At 37.6% G+C, this 25563-nt stretch overlaps 2 protein-coding genes across 2 annotated transcripts in view; one reads left to right on the top strand and one right to left on the bottom strand.

The window, feature by feature from the left end:
- patj (PATJ crumbs cell polarity complex component) overlaps positions 1-1251 on the bottom strand; it is a 259683-nt gene extending 258432 nt beyond the window's left edge. Inside the window, 1 exon segment of the mRNA XM_030132683.1 lies at positions 1184-1251. The gene's annotated coding sequence lies outside the window, so the exon portion shown is untranslated.
- Positions 1252-2066: 815 nt separating this feature from the next.
- On the top strand, positions 2067-24816 carry tm2d1 (TM2 domain containing 1). Its single transcript, XM_030133140.1, has 7 exons — positions 2067-2229; positions 3316-3389; positions 3799-3907; positions 7110-7201; positions 10504-10577; positions 17535-17671; positions 24545-24816. Exons 1-6 carry the CDS (start codon positions 2096-2098, stop codon positions 17643-17645), a joined length of 594 nt encoding a protein of 197 aa, XP_029989000.1. The 5' UTR covers positions 2067-2095; the 3' UTR covers positions 17646-17671; positions 24545-24816.
- Positions 24817-25563: the final 747 nt, after the last annotated feature.

Here is a 25563-nt window from a genome sequence, read left to right as displayed (position 1 = left end):
TCCTCAGTCTTAATTCTAAGTCTTTATGTGCATAAAAAAATAGCAGCAAAATATAGAAGAAAGATCTAAAAACCCTAGAGTCACATAACCTCCTGAGACCCAGCAATGCATTTTTGTCCTCTGCAGGGACAAAAGTTTGACAGTTTTACTTAAAAAATGTTGTCCATTGCAAAGGACATTCCATTAATAAATTCATAAACAACAATTTTTATTTTTTTTTTTAAATGTATGAGAAACAACTGTTGCATTATGCAGTTTCCAATCAAGACAGCTGTTGAATGTAAAAAAGCTAAACTTGTCCCTTTCCTGGGTGTCAGTTTGATTGTTTTCCACAGGTTCCTCTGAACTGGGCTCCTTTTATTCCACATGTTTGGGAACCAAACTCCAGTGTCTGAGCTGTGGTTCCCTCTGAGTTTTCCCAGGTGAGTGCTTCTGAACTCAGGTGGGAACAAAGCTGCTTATCAGGCCTTCAGCTCGGCTTGTTTACACAGGTAGAGAGGGAAGAGTAGAGACTGGACAAACGGACTTTATCAGCTGAAACAAACGGCACAACATTCCCCAGCCTTCAAACCCACCAGACAGTCAGAAACCTGCATGTGCGAGGTCTGAACACCCGCAAATCTGGGACTCAACACACCTGTGCGCTCACCTGAGAAACCAGGAAGTGAAACTGAGCAGCACAAAGGGGAGGGGAAACAACGGGAAAAAGGAGATTAATCCATAAATACAGTTGTGTGTCAGCGGGATGTGTTATTAACAGAGTATTATCCAAACAATCTGAGTAAATCTGACAGAAACTCTCAGCAGGTTCAACTGGAAACAGGTGCATCAGCCTGAAAAACAGCAGGAAAAAACCCTTCAACCAACAGAGAGCTCCTGAAACCACACCTAACCCCTCCACTGACACACTTAAACCCATCCGAACCGTGTCTGTGGGACATTACTCTGAGCTAAAACGACTGAAAACAACTTTTTATCCGCCCGCGACTTCACAGCAACAGCCCACAGCTAACAGCTGGCTAGCCGCTAGCATGCTAATTACAGCTGCTAAAAAAGTGGCTCAAAGTTTCCGGTTCGTCAGATTTCGGGTCGAGAAACAGACCGAAAGCGTAGGCACAAGAGCAGCAAAGAGTCACACAAAAAACAGCGATTTCAACATGTCTAGAACTGGTGTAAAACTCACATGAACTGGACCCAGTTTGGCACCAGTGTCGCTTTAACGCTGCCTTTGAGTGTTGTCGGAAATATTACTACCGCTCTACATGGTTAGGAGTTTGCATGGCGCATTCAAGTGACGCTTCAAAACAGACGCGCGTGAAGAAAAACAAAACTAACAGTTTAGAGCCTTAGAATTTGAGTTAAAAGCGACTGGATCTTAAAATTAACTATTGATCCAATCAGTCAAAATAACAATATATCTATTACAATACAAGGATGTTTATTTATGTGCTGAAAACAGTGTAAACAATAGTAAGAGAGAGAAAATGACAGAAATGTTGAAAATATAGTTAAAACACAGTAGAGTAGCACTAAAATACAACAGAAAAGAGAATATGTTTCAAAAGTTAATACGCTTTTTTAAGTACAGCTACTCAGACAGTCCAGTACAGATTCATTTACTGTACGCCTTAAAATATGACATCTACACTGTTTGTTTATCCATACACTTTTCTGATGAAACGAGTAATTTATGTCTTCAGTTATAAATGTATTGAGCAAGAAACTCAATGAAAAAATCAATAAATGAATAATTAGTAGAATCTAAATAATATGTTTTTTTTAATTAAAAATAGAAGGTTGGCTACATTACCTAAGCTTTAAATCTTTTATCTTCATTTAATTTCAAACTTTTATTTAAAAAATAAGAGCATAAATATATAATAATACTGGGGATTTTTAGTTTTGTGTAAAAGATCACTAGTTATGTATAGAACAGATTATTGATACTATATTTTGTTTTCTGCTCCATTCCGCTCATGGTTTCCTGTGAATACAGCCCCGTTTAAAACAAACCAGTGTGCACTTTTGTGTTTAATTACTATTTCTCCGATGTCCGTGAAGGCAGCTCAATCACGTGACCCGGTCAGGCTCAAACATGGCGTCCTCTCACAGACGGTTGGTTTGTTTACACTCCGGTTTGTGGAGCATCTTATTTTACTGTGTCTACTCTCATCTGAAGCTTGTTCTGGCGGAAGAGGTGGACAACTGCGAGAATTTAAGACTCGGACAATATCCTTTTGTTTCTATTTTTTGTCTCATTTTTGGTGGATTTAACCGGGAGGTGATGGCTAATGCAGCTAGCTTAAATAGCAATCTGATGGAGGATAAATACACAAAAATATCAGTTCTACGATATAAAGTGTACTTATTGTGTAATAAACGTCGGAATTACGTGTGGAAGTGTTACTATTTATGTTCTACGGAATAAAGAGAATAAGATATATTTCATGTCGGAAGCTTTTCTTACCGGTGACAATGCTAATTCACATATACAGTCATGAATATTTGCATCATAGTCAGATTTCATCACATAACCAAAGGTTTGGGGACACAACAGGGTGACACACTCTCCTTTTACGCTTGTTGTGATGAAGTCTTTGTGGTTTAGTTTGACAAAAGACATAATAAAACATATGGTTAATATCCCCTCCAGGTAGATACTGGTATTTCAGGGTATTGGTTGCATTTCAAGCAGGAAGTTTAGCCACAAGTCACAGTACTAAATTAGACAGTGTACAGGACATGCAGTGACATTCCTGCAGTTGTGGTTTTGACCTGCCCAGAAGTGAAATCCTCTTTGTGTGAGACCAAGATCAGTGGAGTAAAACTGTGTTCAAAACAGACAATACCTCAAGACCAACATTTGTGACAAGGCTGAGTGTTTTGAGTGTTTCTATATTTACACAGAAACAAAAGTAGACACACGGCATGTTTGCATGATTTTTAATTTACATTTAGAAGGTTGTCGTTTCAGCCTCATTACCATCACAAAAGCACAACAGAAGGAAAATACTAGCTTGTGCACTGTACAGTCAAACTACAGCCTTTCTTTCTCCTTTATTTGTAGTGAAACCTAACCAACATGTCAACACGCATCATTTTCTCAAAGAAATAGAATGTTAAACATGAAGAAATCATTAGCCATCGAAAATTACTTTAGGCTTCATATCTATGATTCTGTTATAATAATTTAGCTCTGAGACGTCTTAAGTTTGTGGATTTGTGTTTTTCTCAGTCTCGTTCGATGACCTCTGAACAAATACAAGCATTTCTCACTTTTTCATACATCGGTTCAGACTCCTTGACTCTCCCCACGTATCTCTGTAAAGATCCGAAGATTGATGAATCCACTCAAGAGCCTGAGAACTGCAGGGACATGGCGGCCTGGGGTGAGTGTAACACACAAAGAAATACATGGTTCACTTATTTTTATTTCTTCAGAAGGTAAATGTATTCAGCGTTCATTCATTTTGTCTTCTTTACCTGAAGTAACCACACGCATCAGTAAATAATGGTCAAAACTAAATCCTCAATTTGATGATCATCCTGCTTGATTTGCCCTTTGACAAATCAACTTTGTAGAATTTAATGTCCAGTCTCTTATTGTTTGACTTAAATGATCCACATTTTTTTCCCAAACCTTTCAGAACTTTATGAAATTATATTAAAAAGCAGATGATTGAGTCCATAGGTCATCTGGTGCAGGATGTAAATGCTCATCTGTCTTTGTCTGTTTGTGTTTTTCTGTTTGTTTGTTTGTTTGTTTGTTTGTTTGTTTGTTTGTTTGTTTGTTTTTAGTGGAGTGCCTCCCTGCTCCAAACATCAGCTGTCGTCTTTCCAACGGGACAGAGTTCAAGTTCAGCGGAGACGAGGTGGGATTCAACAAAACCATCCCCTGCAGGAATGTGTGAGTAAAACCAAGTCCTCGACCCTTAAACCAAGTCTGAACCCTCAACCGCATTAAACACATGACTGAATTACACACACACACACACACACACACACACACACACACACACACACACACTCTTACACTGAAAAGTAGTTTTATTTTATTATCAAACCTGTTTTTAACCAATGTTCTGCATATTTCTACTTTAAAATGAAATTACAATGTATATGACTTGTATGTAATACAAGTATTGTATGACATTGTATGATATATTGTATAATGTGTAAATAATGTGCTGTGTTACATACAATATGAGACACCACATTGAAAATACAAGTGGTGCCAGGCACAACAAACCCCGCCCCTCACACGTATTTTGTCCATTATAGGTAAACGGGAAGATTTTAAAAAATTATAAAAAATTTTAATTTTGACCCACCTTTCACAAAATGTAATCACATCTATTCTGGGTCACTGGCAATCTATAAACCCAATTTGGTGTGAATTCAAATAATAGTTTTGCTGCTAAAATGTTAACAGACAAACAAACTGAACCAAAAACAATATCCCTTGCCTCCCCTTCGGGGGGCAGGGTAATAACGAAATTCATTCTCAGCAACAATCAAGTATGTTCAATATATTTTACTTTACGATATAAAGGAGATTTGTGAAGTGGTTCATCCTGATGCAAAGTAAATATGAAAAATATACAGATAGTAGCACATCTAAACAATAAAAACACTGTCAACCCCTAAAACATCTAAACTAAAGCTAAAATCTACCCCAAACCTAAACTAAGCCTTAAATCAGACATTTGTTTTCATCAGTTTAATCATTTCTTCATGAATGCCTTCATATCTGCCTGTGATAATACAAAACATGGGAGCTTTAATAACACATGGAACCACTGAAATACCGGAGGATTAAGGATTAAATCAGATTTTGGATGTAATTTAATATTTTTCTAAACATTCTCACAACAAATTGTTTAAATCAGCAGAAAGAAAAAGAAAAAAACTCAACATGTCACAGAAGCACATCAACAAACATCTAAAACTATTCATTCATTCATTATCTGAACCCGCTTTCTCCTCACTAGGGTCACGGGGGTCTCTTGGAGCCTATCCCAGCTACATAGGGGTGAAGGCGGGGTACACCCTGGACAAGTCTCCAGTTCATCTCAGGGCTGAACATATAGAGACAAACACTCACTCTCACATTCACACCTATGGGCAATTTAGATTAACCAATTAACCTATCAGTGCATGTCTTTGGATGGTGGGAGGAGCCAGAGTACCCGGAGAGAACCCACGCAGACACGGGGAGAACATGCAAACTCCATACAGAAAGGTCCCACCCCCCGTCGACTGGTGTTGGAATCGAACTAATCGCCCTAAAACTAAATGAATCCAATTGCACTTGCTCATCTTGTAATTCTAATGATGTTTCAGTTAATTGTGCAGACTTTTTGAGCTGTAATAAAATAATTGGAGTAAAACTAAATTAATCCAATTATTTTACTGCAGCTCAAAAAGTCTGCACATTTAACTGAAACATCATTAGAATTACAAGATGAAAAAGTGCAGTGTCAAGATCACATTCTCCAAACATAAGGGAACAAAAGCAAAAATCACATCATTATCATCCTGAACATATCACATATTAATCTCTTTGTACAAAAGGCGCATGAAAATTAAAATATATATATTTAAAGACTCAAAATATTCAGCACAAGTGGTAGATGTGAGGGCTCAAACGGGGTCAGTATGAGCCGGTTCATGTCCCTGAGTCATTTAAAGGGACTTGACATTCATGTGGTGACTTCATCATCCACATTCACCACATTTTGTTACTGATTCCAAGCAGAAGCAGTCACAGATTTTAACACCCTAAAGGTCAGTACAAACTTTACTAAGAGATTTAGTAAGAGTTGGAATACATCACTGGATGAGGATCTGAAGGAAAAAGAACAGCCTTGTTTTAACCCTTCAGTGTCCCTGAACGCACCATGAAGTCCAAATCACAGACAGACATATCAGCAGACGGAGCCACGCTGAGTCTGTATTTACACTAGTGTTAAAGTGCAGATGTCAGAGTAAAACTGTCAAGTCTCCCGTTAATGCGGTTTTATTCTAACTCCTATTCTTCTGCTTGTGTGCGTGTAGCGATTAGCTGCAGATAGACAACAGGTTTACCAAGAAAAGCCAGACGCCCAAAACTTGTGTCCAGATCTGTTCCTGTAGACTCACTGTAAAACTGACACATACAAACTAAATCTGTCTGAGTTCTGTTCACTGCCGCAGTACATTTACATGGCATTATACATTTAAATGAATGGGAAAAAGACCGCTAGCTCGATGCTAACTTCAATGGGAAAATCCATACGCTAACGATTAGCATTTACAGATTAATTTAAGATTTACAACGTCTTTTTATCCAGAAACAAAGGTTCACATCAGAGATATTTGATACTATTCATTCTGACAACAACTGAACAGAAAATACTCACAGACAAACGTTTTTGGGGCCATACAAACATAGTGAAAGAAACGTGTCTGTTAGTTCCTTCTTATGTCTGAACTGACTACGGGAACACCGCAAGGACAAAACATACGTTAGTGACACTTATTCCCACCACTAGAGGGCCCCCTTTGACCACTAGAGGGCCCCTTTGTTTACTTTGAACAGCTGAACATCACATATTATTGGGCTTATTAGTATTAGTACTGATTAGTGGGACTAAGACTCCTGTCAATCACTCACAAGTGTAAATAAACATGTGTGGACATAAACATGTGTAACAGTAGCGGTCTGTTCCATGGACATTTTCATTTAAATGTCTTCAGATGGTGGGGGGGAGAAGGACACAGGTGTTTGGAAGCACTGACATGTGCAATTATTTTTATCAGTGGAGTACTGCAGTCTGAAATATCACTGAAAGGAAATACACACTGTTGATGCCAGCAACCCCCCCCCCCCCCCATATAACTATGTGATTAATTGCAGAAATCCACGCGATTAATTGCAATTAAAACTTTTAATCACTGCCCAGCACTAGAACACATCTAAAGTACTGAAGACTCCAGACTCCACTCAGACTCTACTGACGTCGTGTGTGTCTGAAATGACTGGTTGTTCTTCTATTCTTCTGGTCTGTCTTTATCTTCTCTCGCTCATTATTTGCTGACACATGTCATGTTTGTGTGTTTTCCTGTAGGAGCGGTTATTCCTATAAAGTGGCGGTGGCGTTGTCTCTGTTCCTGGGTTGGCTCGGAGCTGATCGCTTCTACCTGGGATATCCAGCTTTAGGTACAAACACACAAAAACACACAGTTCAATCACTTTAAACCTTTATAAACGAAATGTAAAGTTGTGATTTTTCTAGATTTAAGACCTGGGGAAACGCTTTGGTCACTCAAACTACAGAAACATCAGGTTTTGTTGGTTCAGGTTCAGAAATATTGGATTTTGTTCTAACTAAACTATAAACTTTGTGAGTTTTCCAGAATTAGTTTGGAGTGGGAGAGTTAAAAACGTGTGTGAGGTGAAAGGACTCAGGTGTAGGAGTGGAAAGACCGGAGGAACATGATATTACTCAGTATTATTTAGATTTTCTATTCTTACATGTGCTTTAGAAAAGGGCTCTGTTCAGCTCCGACAGTCAGTTTAATGTCTAAACCTTCTGTGGATTTGGAAATAAAACACATTCTAAGGCTGTCGGAAAGTTATTGGATTCATTTGGTTTTAGATTTTTTTATTTTTTTTTTTGCTGATTTAAACAGTATATTATGAGAATGTTTAGAAAAATGTCAATTAAGTCCAAAATTTGTATTAATAAGATTATTGGATCAACAGATATTAGGTCTAAACATTTTAGATGAGCAGGTCTGAGACTAAATACAGGGTTCGGGATGTTACGAAATGATGAACTTAGCTAATTTTTCAAGTATTTTTCTCATTTTGTCCTCACTTTAGAAGTATTTGTTCCCTTTTATGCCAAATTTCAATGTTTTCTGTAAAAAAAAAAAAAAAATTGTTCCTTATTTTTTCAAGGATTTTGCTCATTTTATTCTCATTTTAACAAGTTTTCATATATTTTAGCCTATGAATAATTGAGATAAAACTGCATTTTACACCACTTATTTACATGTATTGATAGGATTGTTGGACCAACAGCTATTAAATGTTTTATATCAGTAGATGCTTTTGATTTTTGAGGGTTAACAAATGGTTGTAGATGTTATGAAAACATGAACTTTGCTCATTTTTCAAGTATTTTTCTCATTTTCTCCTCACTTTAGAACTATTTGTTCACTTTTTTGCTATAATTCAGAGTTTTTTGGTTCATTTTTTTTTTATTTTTCATGGATTTTGTTCGTTTTATTCACACTTTAACAAGTTTTCATACATTTTATCCTATGAATAATTGAGATAAAACTGCATTTTACACCAATTATTTACATGTATTGATAGGATTATTGGACCAACAGTTATTAAACGTTTTAGATCAGTAGATGCTTTTGATTTTTGAGGGTTAACAGACAGTTGTGGATGTTATGAAAACATGAGCTTTGCTTATTTTTCAAGTATTTTTTTCATTTTCTCCTCACTTTAGAAGTATTCGTTCACTTTTATGCCAAATTTCAACAATTTTGGTTAATTTTTTTCCTTATTTTTCATGGATTTTGCTCATGTTATTAAGTTTTCATACATTTTATTCTATGAATAATTGAGGTCAAACTGCATTTTACACCACTTATTTACATGTAATGATAGGATTATTGGACCAACAGTTATTAAACATTTTAGATCAGTAGATACTTTTGGTGGATGGTGGATGTTTGGGTCTTTGTGGGTTAATTGTAAAGACACCACAGTGTTTTTCAGTCTAAGCCCCTAGTGGTCATTACTGTAACTACATCTGGACTCAAAATATGTGACATTGTCATGTAACAGTTCCACATTTTGTGATTTCCCAGACTGAATTTAATGAGGTTTTGTTTGTCTGATCTGCACACAATGAGCCGTAATAAGCCAAAGAATAACAGTTATGATTTCCACAACAAGGCTGAGTTATTCTGAGCAGCAGATCCGCAGCTTTTAATGAGACACCTGCAGCAGCACAAAGGCTGAAAGGCGCCGTATGGGGGGGGGGGGGGGGGGGATGGACGACAGCTGCACTGACAAACACCTGGTTTGATCTGGCACAGGTTGACCCGGACCGAGCCAAGCCGAGCCGAGCCAAGTCAGATTTATTTCTCCTAAATTCAGTTTACAGGCCGATTTGTTCCAGAAACGTCTAGATAATGAGCTTTAATGGTGTGTTTAATGGGCTGTCAGCGCCCCCTGCAGGCTCAGTTCATTATGTGTTGAGCTGAAGGAAGAATCACAGAGTTGATAAGATCCGGTTCATCATCTGAGGATCTGAACCTGAACATTAAAGCTGGATACGGTGGTGGTGGGAAAAAGTTTGTGTTCACCCTATGCATGTGTGATCATATAGTTCCATCGTCCAAACCCACATTTCCTTCTGCATAGTTTTTACTTGTGGACAAAAGTATGTGGACACGTTGAATCCAGGTGTTTGTTTTCTAACAGGGGTCTGAAATACAAAACAATAATGACTAATGTCAGAATATAGTTTTATATTATGAGATGAATATCATTGCATTGGTTAGTTTGGGTTAAATTATCTTTGTTTCCAAAATGACTTAATGGATTTGACTTCATTTCCCTCAACACTGATTTTGTTTTTGTTTGTTTTTTTATCCATGACTTTGATTTTAAATGTTCTTCCTCTAAATTTCTAAAATATTTTTCCCGCTCTGACTGTAAATAATTTTCTACCACAACTAACCATCTACTTTCTTTTTTCGTGTGTTTATTTTGCTCATTGTGATGTTCTTTTCTTCATCTTTCTTCATTTTTTTATGCTGGTATTGCTAATTTTAGTTCACTTTGATGCTATTTTGTTCTTTTTTTAATGCCAGGCTTCATTTTTTTTTAAATTTTGTTGCTTATTCTGTTCATTTTACTGATTTTTTTTTTTTTTTGTGCTACCATCTACTTTATTCACATCTCACAATATTGATGTTTTTATCTCAAATCAGCAGGAACAGGACATCTTACAAGCTGCAGCCGTGATGTGTCCAGTAGTTTTGTCCATATAGTTTATTATCAATATTTTTTTACAGCTCAAGTTGAAAAATGTAAAAAAAAAAACAAGTTCAAAACAATCAGTATGAAGAACACTGACATTACTGCCGCTCTGTGCAGATTATGGGCTTTTGGTGATTAGATGGACCTCTGCGGGCGGGACATTGGAGGGTCAACTGATGAAATAATAGTGGAAATGGTGGGAAATAAGTCCAATAAATGAGTCGCCATCACACGTCTCTGAGCTTCGTGTTTGTGGTTTTCCCTCTGCTCTGATCGGTCAGTTCCACCTGTGAGTCATGGTCATCTCCAGTGTCTGGACTCGGGTCGAGGCGGAAACGCTGCCTGTGGTTTCACATGAAACCGTTAAACCTGCCGCGACACGTCGGCGGTTTCATCCGTTGACACGTGTTAAACGGTCTTTCCTCGGCGTTAATCCTCTGTCTCTTCTGCAGGTCTGCTGAAGTTCTGCACCGTCGGCTTCTGTGGAATCGGGACTTTGATCGACTTCATATTGATCGCCATGCAGGTGAGTCGGACAGGTCAGGTGATCAGAAAGAAACAGATGATATCAAGGGTCAAAGGTCAGTGAGATAAGGCTGCAACTAATGAATCATCTTGGATTCATCAGTTGATAGAATGGAGTCTCAGAGTCAGCTGTTATTTTCTGATTCCTCCATTAATGCGTGTCGTACCCTTTTAGGACGATTGTGTCTCCGGTGACACATTTTGCGATCACCATCATTCAAGTTGCTGTAACTTCTGAACTGTTTGCACTATTGACAAAATTTAAACTTCATCTGAAAGCTGAGATTGGGTTCAACATCAGGGTCGAGGTCTGCATTAGCTGAGGGGGAGGGGTCAAAGTGGGCGGAGCAGAGTGCAGTCAGTGAGAGAGACTGAAGAATGGTTTTTCACTGTTTTTATCTGTATTTTTCCAGTTTGTATTGTTCATTGATAGTTGTTGTTATTATCATATTATCATAATAATTATCATCATTATTACCATCATTATTATCATTATCACCATTATTATCATTATTATTAATAACATCATTATCATGAGAATTATTGCCATCATTATTACCATCCTTATTATCACTATCACCATTACTATCATCATCATTATTTTATTATTACTGTTATTATTAACATCATTATCATCAGTATTATTACCATCATTATTATCATCCTTATTAACACTATCACCATCATCATCATTTTTATTATTATTACTATTATTATTAACATCATTATCATAATCATTATTATTATTATTATTATTATTATTATTATTATTATTATTATTATTATTATTATTATTATTTTCATCATTATTATTATCATCACCATTAATGTTATTATTATCCTGATCGTCGTCGTCATTGTTATTGTTATCATTATTATTATTATTATTATTGTTATTATTTTAGATTATATGGTAAATCTAACTGAAACTCTTCCTTCTCGTCGTTTTAAGCTGATGTGTTTCCGTCATATGAAACTAAAAAGCACACAGAACTAGTCAATGACAAATCACATGTTTGAGTTTAGAATCCTGCTCCCTGATGCACACTTCAGTTTCACGTTCAGCCAAAACCCGTAGAATGACATTTAGGATCCGGACGGACGGCCAAAAACCAAAGAGCTTTTCCGACTGAACAGGTGGAACGTCCTGAGAGTCGGTCAGCTGATCTCAAACCAGCTTAAAAATAGACGGAGCTGGAGGAGATCATCAGCGGGAGGAAAGTGACAGTCTGTCCGAGTCTGAGAGGAGGCGTGGGTCTGGGTTTAGTCTGGATTCATCTGCATCTGTTCACTGACCGGTAAACACCTGGAGACCAGTTCCCTAAGAATCACAAACATTAACTTATGTAGAAATAGCTTCTGTTCTATGTTCCAGTCCTGTGGTCTGGACATCTGCACATCAGTCTAACTATAGAAGTGGGCAGGACTTTGACTGGAGGAGAACTCACCTCATTCAATTCAAGTCCATATATGACTTCTATCAGTGATCAGTAGGAATTATTATTGATATCTAGAACCATTTACATGTAATAAACCATCAAATATGGACCATTAGAAGGAAAGGAATATTTTACATATTTCAAAAATTTGTCCAAAAAAAAAAACTACATTTCTCAAAACTGAAAGAAGCTACATATAAAATTCGAAATAAATTGCTAACAAAGATGACGTCGGACACAGCGCCTTTACAACAGCTCATGACCTATCGGCTGGTGACCTAAAAACAACCAGAAAGGAAGTGAGGAGTCGGAGTCAACCCTATTTCTAAAGGTGTGATTGGTCGGTTGCACCTTTAAGAAGAAAAATCACTGCCCTCATGTGAAATAATGGACAGAGTTTAACAGGACGATTGAAGAAAACAGACGTTCCTGTTGAATATATTAGAAATAAGACCTGAAAAGTCTCTGTAAACTCAGTGTAGTCGTTAAACCATCATCAGTTTTTCAGTTTGGATCATTTCGCTTTAGTTTTGCATTTACAGAAGTACTTAAAGGTTGGTTTCGTGTGTAAGCCGAGTGTTAAATTAGTTTTCGTTTTTTAGGAAAAGTCTTGATTTATAGAAGCTGAAAAAGGTCAAATGAAAAAATGCAGTGATTTATAAAACCACTGTTTATTAAAGGTCTCATATTGTTCACAACTTCCTTTTCACTATGAACTTCAAACAAAAGAGGAAAATCAGACAAAACTGTAGTTTTAGTTTGTGTTCTGTTCATTATAGTTTTTATTTAGCACCACTGTTTTTTTTTTAATTTCATGTCATCAAATTTCTGTTAATGTTTTTTTTATTGCCAGTTTTCACCCTGTCCACGCCAATGGAGACACTTTTCTCTAACTTTGTTCCGCTCATCACCACGTAAATGGTGGTTTAGTTGCAAAAGCAGAGAATTCGGCTCCGTTCAGACAGCAGGTCTTAATGCATGATTTAGATTTTTTTGGTTAAATAAGACTTTTTTGTGTGTTCATTCATATTCCACATTAAATCCGACTTCTATCAGTTTTGAGTATAAACTGAATGCAACCCTGAAGTGACCCACATGTGCAAAAGAGGTCCTGACGGAGTACATGACCACGCAGACACACACAGTGTTTACAGAAGTAACACTCCTGGGACGCACAATTGTGATGTTTGTCGCATTTGAATGACATAAAGGTCGGATAAATGTGACCCGGCCGTTCAGCGTCACATTGCAAAATATCAGATACGTATCAGATTTAGGACCACATATGAAAGTCAGGGTCCCTACACATTTGAAATTTCTAAATTCCATACTTTTCTCTAATTTCTAGATGTCTTGGTAAAATAGTTCCAACCAGTCTTTATATTTGGATTTATGAGCCAGTCAGAGAATTTCCATCTACCCATTCTGAGTTCTGCCATCGATCATACAAGGCATGTTGAATATCTCGCTCACCAACAGTGTGTGGACATCACCTGTCCATCAAAGCAGCAGTGAAACTTGACGACACCTGGGCGGGGCTTAAAATGGATTGGAGGAGGATAAGAGCAGAAGGCGGGGCATTCAACTGTCAATCTGCCCAAATGTTTTCTGGGATGCGTAGCTGACTGTATGTGCTCTACACAAACATTTTTGCGTTAAATAAAACAGATCGATCCATTTCTTTTTGTTCATAATTTTATGTTTTAGAAAATTTGTTTCCTTCATTTTTCTGCTGTTAAACATTGGTTCCCCTGTTGCGTTTCACACGGACGCTTATTGTGACGTACAAAGAAGCTTCAGTTCAGGAAAACTGCAATAGAATATTTCCCTTCAATCAGTTCGAGTCGATTAATGGAATCTGGAATTTTTGCATTGGCGTCAAGCACCTCATTGATTAATCGGTTGCAGCTCTACATTTGTTTCCATTTTCCATACTTTTCCAGACCTGGAAATTTATAAAATCAAATTCCATACTTTTCCATACTTTGTGTAGGAACCCTGGAATGTGGCCTGGATTGGATTTGAAAAAAAAAATCGGATTAGCGCTGTCTTTAACAGATCAGATACAGGTCACATATGGGTAAAAAAATCTGATTTAGGCCACATTTGGCTGCAGTCTGAAGGTAGCCTTAGAGCTGTCAGTCACATATTTAACCCTCCCTGAAGACGCTGATGGTGAAACCGTCACATCTGGAGGCCGTCGGACTGTAAAGCCTCACATTCAGCTGTTCGTTGCTTCCTTTCAGCCGTTTCGTGTCGTCCTGAACAGTGATGCCTGTGATGAAGAGCTTCTCGTTTCCCGGAGGATCCATTTGAGCGCAGCACGCGGCGGCGGGGCCTCATATTTTAACGTGGCGGCGGCGGGGGGGGCTGATGAATAAACAGACGTGGGCCTTCTGATTATTATTTACGCCCATCCATCCTGCACCACTGCGTCTCTGAGGTCCTCACGATGAATGATGCTTCTAGAAGTTTCTAATGGACTCAGAGACAGACGGATGGAGCTGAGAAACAGGAGGTGAAAGGACCGATCACTCCCTCCTGTTGAGGTGGTTTAGATAATAGAGGCTGGAAATCCATCACAGGACGGACAGACACACGGACAGACTAATGGTCCACTTACACCCCAACCGGACGCAGGACACCAAGCATGTCCCACAGCTTTGATCTGTGGATTCAGAGGGAAATAAAGTGTGTTTGTCCAGGTTCACACGTTCAAGAGCTGGAATTAAACCACAGCTCAGGCTGAAGCCTGTGGAAATAACAACTAAAGTAAACTCAACTACAACTAAAAATGCAGAGTTAAAATATAGTTACAACCTGAAACGTGGAGATATGACTGAAAAACAGACACATGGTGCATATTTATGAGTAAAAGCATAGAAAAAAAAAAGAGTCATAAGTAGATTTTGGAATTAAACCACAGTTCAGACTGAACCAAGTCTGGAAATTACATCTAAAACGAAATCTGAATATTTTATTAATCCCACTGGGAAATTATTCAGACTGATCTCATGACATGGTGTTGTATGTCACGTCAGTTCTTATGGCATTTGATGTGCTCTATGTACGCATTTACATCCTTTCATGTGTTCTTCAACGCCATTGGATCGTGTGTCAGTATATGTGAAGCTCTCCAGTTTACATATGTGTAAGCCCTAACCCTAACCCCTAACCCTAATCGTGTGGTATTTGACGCAGCGTGAACATACAGGTGGAAAGTTAATAATGCGTACAGGTAATATGCCAATTAAAAGTGGCATGTTATCTGTACGCAATTCATGATATCAAGTTGAATTATTGTGTTTCAGCTGCTCCGTTCAAGTCAAAGAAAAAGTAACAGGAAAGAACATTATCAACACTAGAAAAAAGAAAGCAAAAAATTATAGAGAGAGAGAGAGTCTATCACCTGTTCAAGATTGCCTCCCCACCATAATGATTCCCTTACATTTACATTTCTTGCACTTGTTTTTCCTTTGTATTTTATTTATTGTCTTTTATCCTCTGCTCTACAATGTCCTTGGGTTTTGTGAAAAGCGCTTATGTATTTATCCAAATTGATTAAAATATTTACATGAACTAGTGTGTTGACCTGTGCAGACCCACAGGTTCTAGATGTGGTCGTTTTCATGCTGTTGTGTATTCGTACATGCTGTACCACATTTATCCAGCAGTCACCGCCAAAGCCTTCTGGCCATAGCAACGGGATTGTAAGGCTATTGTATTCCAAAATTACTAATATCTCCCAAAATACTGGTCCTATCAACTTACTGTTTTCACTAGTCTGTTTCTTGATCAAAAATCCACAAATATGACAGACTGCAGCCGTCAGCTGTGTACGGATTTAGTGTGAATCCTCAGACACACACACACACACACACACACACACAGAGGCCACTTTCCTTTTATAATATAGATAACAGATGTCTTTTTCCTCTTTATATTTTATGTTTCACACGTGTATATTTTCTGTCTTCTATAAATAATAAAGTTTTATCTTAACCCTTTCATGCATGAATTATGAGAACGTTATTATGAGTGTTTTTATTCCTCCAGGCATTAAAAAACAAAGCAATTTAATTTATTTTATGAACCTATTTTAGACTTAAACTTAGACTTTATTGTCATTCAGATGTACAAGCGTATACAGAACAAATTGTTGTTGCATTTGCTCACTACAGTATAAAATAACAGAATAAAAATATAGAATGTAGACAGTAAAAATGTAAGATGTGTACACAGTGGAATATAGGCTGTGCAAAAGGCTAAAAAAAAACAGTGCATTTTTCATGGAGCTGCAAAACTGTCCACTCAGCTGGACACCATGCATTTAATTTTTGAAGCAAAGAAATGTATTTAGTGATAAACAGTGTGAAAACTATGAAATAAAACCTTTTTAATGCTGCTAATCTGATGTTTTCTCACATTTTAACATACACTAATACTAGTCATTACTCACTTCATGGAGATAACATGCAAAAAAAACAGCTTTTTGTTTAAAAAAAAAACAAAAAACTGTTAATTACAGTCTAATAACAATAACAAGCAATTGACTTACACTCGAACATGTTAGTGCAGATCAGGTTTATGAAGAACAACAAAGTTACAGAAATGGTCTGAATGTCAGTGTATTATTATGGGATGGTGCATGAGTGTCCACTGTGTTGGCTGATATGGAACTGAAACACTAAAACCCATGAATATACAAGAGAACAGCTGGAGAAGAACTGACCACTGTGAAAGGGTTAAACAACTAACTATAACTACAACTGCAGAGTAAAAAATATAGTTCTGAGCTAAAACGTGGAGGTATGACTGAAAAACACAGATATGGCACACAATTGTAAGTATAAACATAGAGATCAAACTGAAAGGAAAGTGTCATAAAACTGAATTAAACCAAAAATTTAAAAAGTTATAACTAAAAATGTGGAATTCTATCTGTAAACATCAGTTTTCCACAAAGTTGTAATAATAATAATAATAATATAATAATAATAATAATTTTGTCTGCTTTTTATTCCAGTTCAGTGACCTTTGACCTGGTATAATGATTACACACACAGTCTCAGTTACACTTTTTCCATGAGAATAAATCACATTTTCATAATTATTTCATGAGATGAAGTAAAAATACGATTTAATATTCGAATAAGTTCATGTTTTTGTTGTCATGTATATGTATAAGTTTTCATGTTTTTCCTGAAATCTGTTTTATTTCTAGGCACGAAAATAGGATTATTCTGTTTGTTTTGTTGCATATTCGGAATAAACTGAAAAATATTTTATTCCAACTTTATGTCCAACAGTGAATAAAAAGTTTCACCTAAAACTGTAGACATTGAAACTATCTGTAACACGTGGTTACAACTGAAAACAGAGTCATGTTTGTGGTAAGTTATGCCTAAAATGTGGTTTTAAACATGGATTAATAACTGAAAACACTTCTGTTAATTCTCTACATGTTGGCGTCTCTGTCATGGTTAAATCGTGTCATCCTGTGTTTTGTCGTCCTACAGATTGTCGGTCCAGCAGACGGTTCCAACTACATCGTAGATTATTACGGCGCCCGACTGACCCGTCTGTCAATCACCAACGAGACGTACAGGAAGCCCCACCTGTCTCTGTGATGTCACCAGGACACGCCCACTTCCCGGTAAGACCACACGGTGCCACGTTAACGCATTTAACACAAAACTGGACGAATAAAACCACCGCAGTTCAGGTCATTAATGAAACACTACAGCTTCATTTACGTACCAGACAATGACAACACAGCTGTTTTAATCTAAATATGGACCATATTTGAACCCTCTCCTGCCCAGTGGTCACTCCAGTGGTCACTCCAGTGGACAGCTGTTCTCTGGTATATTCATGGGTTTGGTTGTTTTAGTTCCGTATCAGCCGACACAGTGGATACTTATGCACCATCACATACACTGACACCTAGTGGCCAGTCATGGGAAGGGCTTTTTTTTTTTTTAACTCATAATCAAGATGGCCGACAGGAAGTCAGAAATGGTCAACATCCCAGGAAAGTCTTGTAAATCCTTTTATATCAGGAAACACTCCTGAAGGTAGAAAAATATACTAGCATCAAGTAACATCTAAGGATTAATATCACTGGTAAAAATTACACACATTTATTTTATATTACAAGAAATTTACAATTAATCTCATGTCGACTAAATGTGACTCCATGTGTCGGTGTCTGTATTTACATCAGTCTGTCATTCATCCCAGTACTGTAACTTTACTGTTCTGGATAAACCTGATCTGCACTAACATGTTTGAGTGGAAATCAGCTGATAATTGTTATTAGAGTGGAATTAACAGGTTTTTTAATACAAAGTTTTAAATTTTTTTGCACACTATCTCATGAAGTCAGTAACAGCTAGTATTAGAATATGTTAAAATGTGCAAAAACAGATTATCAGCATTAAAAATGTGTTTATTTGCATTTATTTGCTTCATGGTATCCAACTGAGTAGACATGAATGGAACTCAATAAAAATATTGGTTCACAAAAAACATTTTGAATTGCTCTGTTCTTTTTTTGGGGGGGGGGGGGGGGGGGTTCATGACTTTAGAGGAATAAAAAAACTCAGGGAAAAAATCTGGACTAAAGTTCTCATAATTCATGCATGAAAGGGTCAGTAATACTGGCAAAAATGCAGAGGTTGTAGTGAGATACAACAACGAAAAGCATCACACAAACTAAACTCCAGAAACCAGAGACATGCAGAAGGAAACTGGAGTTGGAACTTGACTACATTTGTTATTAATAATAATAATAATAATAATAATAATAATAATAATAATAATTTTTTGGTAAGATTTCAACTATTTTCCATGTGCTCAAGTATTTGAGTTTGTCTAGATCCTTGTGTGTCCATGTTCTTCTTCTTTTTGGTTCTTTGGTGTCATTTTGTTCCTGTTGATAGTCTGTGTTCACTTTGTGTCTAGTTGTAGACAGAGCCGCTCATTTCACTGACAGAAACATCCATCATCTGATTCAAACACACACTGGATCTGTGTATGAACTGCAGAGATCTGCACAGAGATTCACACACATATATACACATTTATAGAATATTTACAGTTAAAATACAAATATCAATGAACTATACAAACCAGAAAAGTACAGATAAGAACAGTGGGAAACAAAATGACAAAAACACGTCAGAACACACCAGTAGAACACTCCAAAACAGCACTAACTCTATTATATACAATTATTTACAAGAATTCACCCCTAAAACCTCACTAAAACTAATACAAATCTTCCATGTCTCTCTCACTGACTGCACTCTGCTGCTGTCTGCTCCGCCCACTTCCACCCCCCACCCCCCCAGCCACTGCAGACCTCTACCCTCATGTGTTCTAGACCAATAGAAAGAACCCAGCCTCAGATAAAAGACGACATTTGGATTCTATCAGGAGTTTAATTTCAATGATGTTGGATGTAGAACATGTGGCGCCGCAGACAGCGTCGTCTGCACAGGCTTCAAAATAAAACCTGCGTCAGACTCATCCAGGACATGTTTGTGCAGGAATAGCACTAATTTATACTGAATATCCCACATCTGTGCTGAATATCCCACATCTGTGCTGAATATTCCAGCTGTGTGCTGAATATCCCACATCTGTGCTGAATATCCCACATCTGTGCTGAATATTCCAGATGTGTGCTGAATATCCCAGATGTGTGCTGAATATCCCACATCTGTGCTGAATATTCCAGATGTGTGCTGAATATCCCACATCTGTGCTGAATATCCCAGATGTGTGCTGAATATCCCACATCTGTGCTGAATATCCCAGATGTGTGCTGAATATCCCACATCTGTGCTGAATATTCCAGATGTGTGCTGAATATCCCACATCTGTGCTGAATATTCCAGATGTGTGCTGAATATCCCACATCTGTGCTGAATATCCCACATCTGTGCTGAATATCCCACATCTGTGCTGAATATCCCAGATGTGTGCTGAATATTCCAGATGTGTGCTGAATATTCCAGATGTGTGCTGAATATCCCACATCTGTGCTGAATATCCCACATCTGTGCTGAATATTCCAGATGTGTGCTGAATATCCCACATCTGTGCTGAATATCCCACATCTGTGCTGAATATTCCAGATGTGTGCTGAATATCCCACATCTGTGCTGAATATTCCAGCTGTGTGCTGAATATTCCAGATGTGTGCTGAATATCCCACATCTGTGCTGAATATTCCAGATGTGTGCTGAATATCCCACATCTGTGCTGAATATCCCAGATGTGTGCTGAATATCCCACATCTGTGCTGAATATTCCAGATGTGTGCTGAATATCCCACATCTGTGCTGAATATTCCAGATGTGTGCTGAATATCCCACATCTGTGCTGAATATCCCACATCTGTGCTGAATATCCCACATCTGTGCTGAATATCCCAGATGTGTGCTGAATATTCCAGATGTGTGCTGAATATTCCAGATGTGTGCTGAATATCCCACATCTGTGCTGAATATCCCACATCTGTGCTGAATATTCCAGATGTGTGCTGAATATCCCACATCTGTGCTGAATATCCCACATCTGTGCTGAATATTCCAGATGTGTGCTGAATATCCCACATCTGTGCTGAATATCCCACATCTGTGCTGAATATCCCACATCTGTGCTGAATATCCCAGATGTGTGCTGAATATTCCAGATGTGTGCTGAATATTCCAGATGTGTGCTGAATATCCCAGATGTGTGCTGAATATCCCAGATGTGTGCTGAATATCCCAGATGTGTGCTGAATATTCCAGATGTGTGCTGAATATTCCAGATGTGTGCTGAATATTCCAGATGTGTGCTGAATATTCCAGATGTGTGCTGAATATCCCAGATGTGTGCTGAATATCCCAGATGTGTGCTGAATATTCCAGATGTGTGCTGAATATCCCACATCTGTGCTGAATATTCCAGATGTGTGCTGAATATTCCAGATGTGTGCTGAATATTCCAGATGTGTGTTGAATATCCCACATCTGTGCTGAATATTCTAGATGTGTGCTGAATATTCCAGATGTGTGCTGAATATCCCACATCTGTGCTGAATATTCCAGATGTGTGCTGAATATTCCAGATGTGTGTTGAATATCCCACATCTGTGCTGAATATTCTAGATGTGTGCTGAATATCCCACATCTGTGCTGAATATTCCAGATGTGTGCTGAATATCCCACATCTGTGCTGAATATCCCAGATGTGTGCTGAATATCCCACATCTGTGCTGAATATTCCACATCTGTGTTGAATATCCCACATCTGTGCTGAATATCTCACATCTGTGCTGAATATTCCAGCTGTGTGCTGAATATTCCAGATGTGTGTTGAATATTCCAGCTGTGTGCTGAATATTCCAGATGTGTGTTGAATATTCCAGCTGTGTGTTGAATATTCCAGCTGTGTGCTGAATATTCCAGATGTGTGTTGAATATTCCAGATGTGTGCTGAATATCCCAGATGTGTGTTGAATATTCCAGATGTGTGCTGAATATCCCAGATGTGTGCTGAATATCTCACATCTGTGCTGAATATTCCAGCTGTGCTGAATATTCCAGATGTGTGTTGAATATTCCAGCTGTGTGCTGAATATCCCACATCTATGCTGAATATTCCAGATGTGTGCTGAATATTCCAGCTGTGTGCTGAATATCCCACATCTGTGCTGAATATTCCAGCTGTGTGCTGAATATTCCAGCTGTGTGCTGAATATCCCACATCTGTGCTGAATATTCCAGATGTGTGCTGAATATTCCAGCTGTGTGCTGAATATCCCACATCTGTGCTGAATATTCCAGCTGTGTGCTGAATATTCCAGATGTGTGCTGAATATCCCACATCTGTGCTGAATATTCCAGATGTGTGCTGAATATCCCACATCTGTGCTGAATATCCCACATCTGTGCTGAATATTCCAGATGTGTGCTGAATATTCCAGATGTGTGCTGAATATCCCACATCTGTGCTGAATATCCCACATCTGTGCTGAATATTCCAGATGTGTGCTGAATATTCCAGATGTGTGCTGAATATCCCACATCTGTGCTGAATATCCCAGTTCGGCCGTTCCGGACTGCCGGCCTGTACTGGAGTGTTCAGCTGAATAGAAACAGTCGGTCTGTTCCGTCCATGTGACGCCACAGTGTGTTTTTACAGTTATTGTCCCGTCCAAACATTACGGCGTTAACGGCGGCGTTATCTGGGATGGATGTGACGTTAACAGAGGACGGCAGCCGCTTCCATATAAAAGCCGTCCAAAGGCTTCGGAACGGGTGGTAAATGAATCAAACTGAAGCAGAGGAAGGCGTCGCCTCGCAGCCGAGGAGGAAGAAGAAGAACTGAGCGGACGTTAAACTCCACAGTTCAAGGTCGAAGACACGCCTCCTCTCACGGGACAGAAAAGTTAAATGTCAGACGGCGGTGGGAAGACGAGGCGTGATCTTCAGAGGGCGTTGGTTTTCTTTTACTGTTCTAGCCTGTGGAACACACCGGCTTTGGACTGAACGCAGCTGATAATGTTCATGTTAGTGGAACCCAGACGTAAATAAACCTGCTTCTGCGGTGGAAGGTCACTAATTAATTTAACCTGGAACTATGATGGGGTATAAGGCCACATACGAAAATAAAAACATTTGTCACTACAAGAATAAAGTCATGAAATATCAGGATAAAACTTGTAATTTTATGAGAATAAAGTGGAATACAAAAAGAGTCAGAGTTTTACGAGAACAAAGTCAGAATATTTCAAGAATAAAGTCAGAATATCATGAGAATAAAGTCGTAGTTTAAAAAAACCTCAAAATTTAAGGAAAATAATATTGTGTTTTTATGAGATTAAAGTCATTAAACTTTGTAATATTGTGATAAAAAGTCATAATTTATAAATCGTAAACCTTAATCCTTGTTGATGACAGAGTTTCCAGTTCCAGCGAACGCAACAAACAAAGCAACAACTTTCACTTCTGTCGGAGCGGACGACTAATGCTACTGTGATGATGGTGGGCGGGGCTAATAGGCTCAGTATTTGGTGGGCGGGGCTAACAGGCTCAGTATTTGGTGGGCGGGGCTAATATGCTCAGTATTTGGCCTTTGTGCGTAAACCCCAAATGAAAGTAGGACCTCCCAGAATGTTCTAAGTTGTACATCAGAAGACGAGTGGGCACGACGTAATTCTCCTAAATTGTTTCCATCTATTTTTAAACTTCAACGTATTATGGCTTTATTATTGAAATATGACGACTTTAATCTCATAAAAGTACAATATCAACTTGTGGCCACTAGAGGGCAGAAAAACACATCTGACAGACATCGTACTTGATATTGAGCAGTATTACAGTGTTTTTTACTTAATCAGTTTTACTACATTATTTTCATTAAATTCTGACCTTTTTTTAACTACGATGTTATTCTCATAATGTTATGGCTTTATTCTCAGAATACTGCGACTTTATTCTCGTAAAATTATGACTCTTTGTATTCGACTTTATTCTCGTAAAATTACAGGTTTTATTTCGATATTTTATGACTTTATTCTCGTAGTGATAAGTATTTATATTTTCTTATGCGGCCCTCATACGCTGTCGTATGTAAGTGATTTATCAACATTTATTATAGTACCCTCTGTATTTTGCATTTTTCACTATAAATCACCCATTTTCCTATATATCTCTGTATCCCATAAGAACATGATTAAAAAAGGGAAAATAGAAAAAAGAAAGAAAAAAAGAAAAATATGTTGAAAGGAAAAAAACAAGCCTATGGTGAATAATGGAAAAAAAGAAACTTAGATATGAAGAAAATTAACTGAAGAACTTAATGAAAAAAGTAAAAATCCATCAAAAAAAAAGAGATAAAAATAAAATAACATTTAACATTAAGACCGGAACAAATGAAGGAAAAAAATAATCACAACCAAAAAAAGGAAAGAGTTCAGAACATGATGAACAAGGAAAAAAAAAAAAAAAAACATTTAAAAAAAGATCGAAATACAGATAAAAACTGAAAAAAGGCAGAAAAAACTGAAACTAGACAAAAACACGGCAAATCACACTAGGAGGACACTTCAAAACAGCACCATCACTATTATATACAGTTATTTACAAGAATTCACAGCGAAAACAGCAGGAAAAGGCTGCCCAAAGTCCTGCAGATATTAAGAAGTAATTAAACACTCCGACTAGAACAAATGAAGGACAAAATAATCACAACATCAAAGGGGAAAGAGTTGGGAACATGATGAGGAAAGGAAACGAATCCAACAAAAACCACTAAAAAAGGTTCAAACTAAATACAGAAATGTGACTTGAACATGAAAAACTTCAGTTTGTTCTTTTCTTTTTGCTGAACTCATATTTTTCTTTTTAAATCTCTTCAAACGTCCTTAAAGTTGCTCCAGTTTTGTCGTGCAGGTTCAACTGTTGATGGTTTATCGGACTAATAGGTGGTGTCTGTGATAATGAGCCGCTTCCTCTTTGTGTCTCTGCAGGTTTGTGCGTCGCTCATCTGAATCTGAAGGTTTAAAGGCTCGTTCCGCTGCTGCCGCACCTGTTCTCATCCTCATTTTATTTGTACAAACATTCGACACTTTCTGTTAATTCCTGTAAAAATCCGATTTCATCCTGTTTTTGTCAACATGGTGATGTTTCTCCTCTTCTGTCCAGTTTTATTTCTATTCAAGCTTATTTAGGTGTAAAAGAACTAAGTTTAAGTTATGATTTTCCACGACTGTAAATAAAGTGGTTTTGTTTGTCTACATTTGACTGATTTTATGTCCCTTCATTTGGAAAATCTGAATGTGAGACTAACTGTACGTGCAACTAAATGATGAAAAAACACCGTAATTTAACTGTACTGTTGTTTTCTGAAGTCATTTTACATTTTCTACACTAAGTTATGTTTGGATATTTGTGTTATACATAAAATCACAATATTATCTACAGTATTTGCAGCGGTACATGTTTCACCACTTCGTCCAACTCTAGTTTCACTGAAACAAACTGTTTTACTTCGAAGAAACCGTTACAGACGGGGAATCTGAGTTTTGAAGTCTTTAAAGGGCACTCAGTGTGAGGACCTAACAAGATTTTACTACTTTTGTGGGATTTTTCAACACTTTTTATTCTGTAGAAAATTAAGGTCAATGAAGTTACCATATTTGGTGCCTTGCCTGTAAGTGGGGGGGGGAAAATCCAAGATGTAAATACAAAAAAATACAACAAAAAACATGTGAAGTGAAAGGAACATGTATTTTAGAACTGTTGCTGTCACTGTCTTGTAATGTATGTGGAAATGACCAAAAATAGTCACTTGCCTGATAAAGGGTTAATGTAATTTACTGAACAGTTAGTATGTAAGTAGCTCTGATGTGTGGAAAAATCTGCAAATACTGTCATATCAAAGGCCGTTCTTAATCTGACCGACCAAACTAATCAAACAAAATGATAAACAAAAATATGATTGTCCACACAATGAACGAAATGAACAAAAAGGAACAAAAATGAACCC

Source organism: Sphaeramia orbicularis, chromosome 4, assembly GCF_902148855.1.
Source record: "Sphaeramia orbicularis chromosome 4, fSphaOr1.1, whole genome shotgun sequence".
NCBI lineage: Eukaryota > Metazoa > Chordata > Actinopteri > Kurtiformes > Apogonidae > Sphaeramia > Sphaeramia orbicularis.
This window is presented reverse-complemented; position numbering and strand designations above follow the sequence as displayed.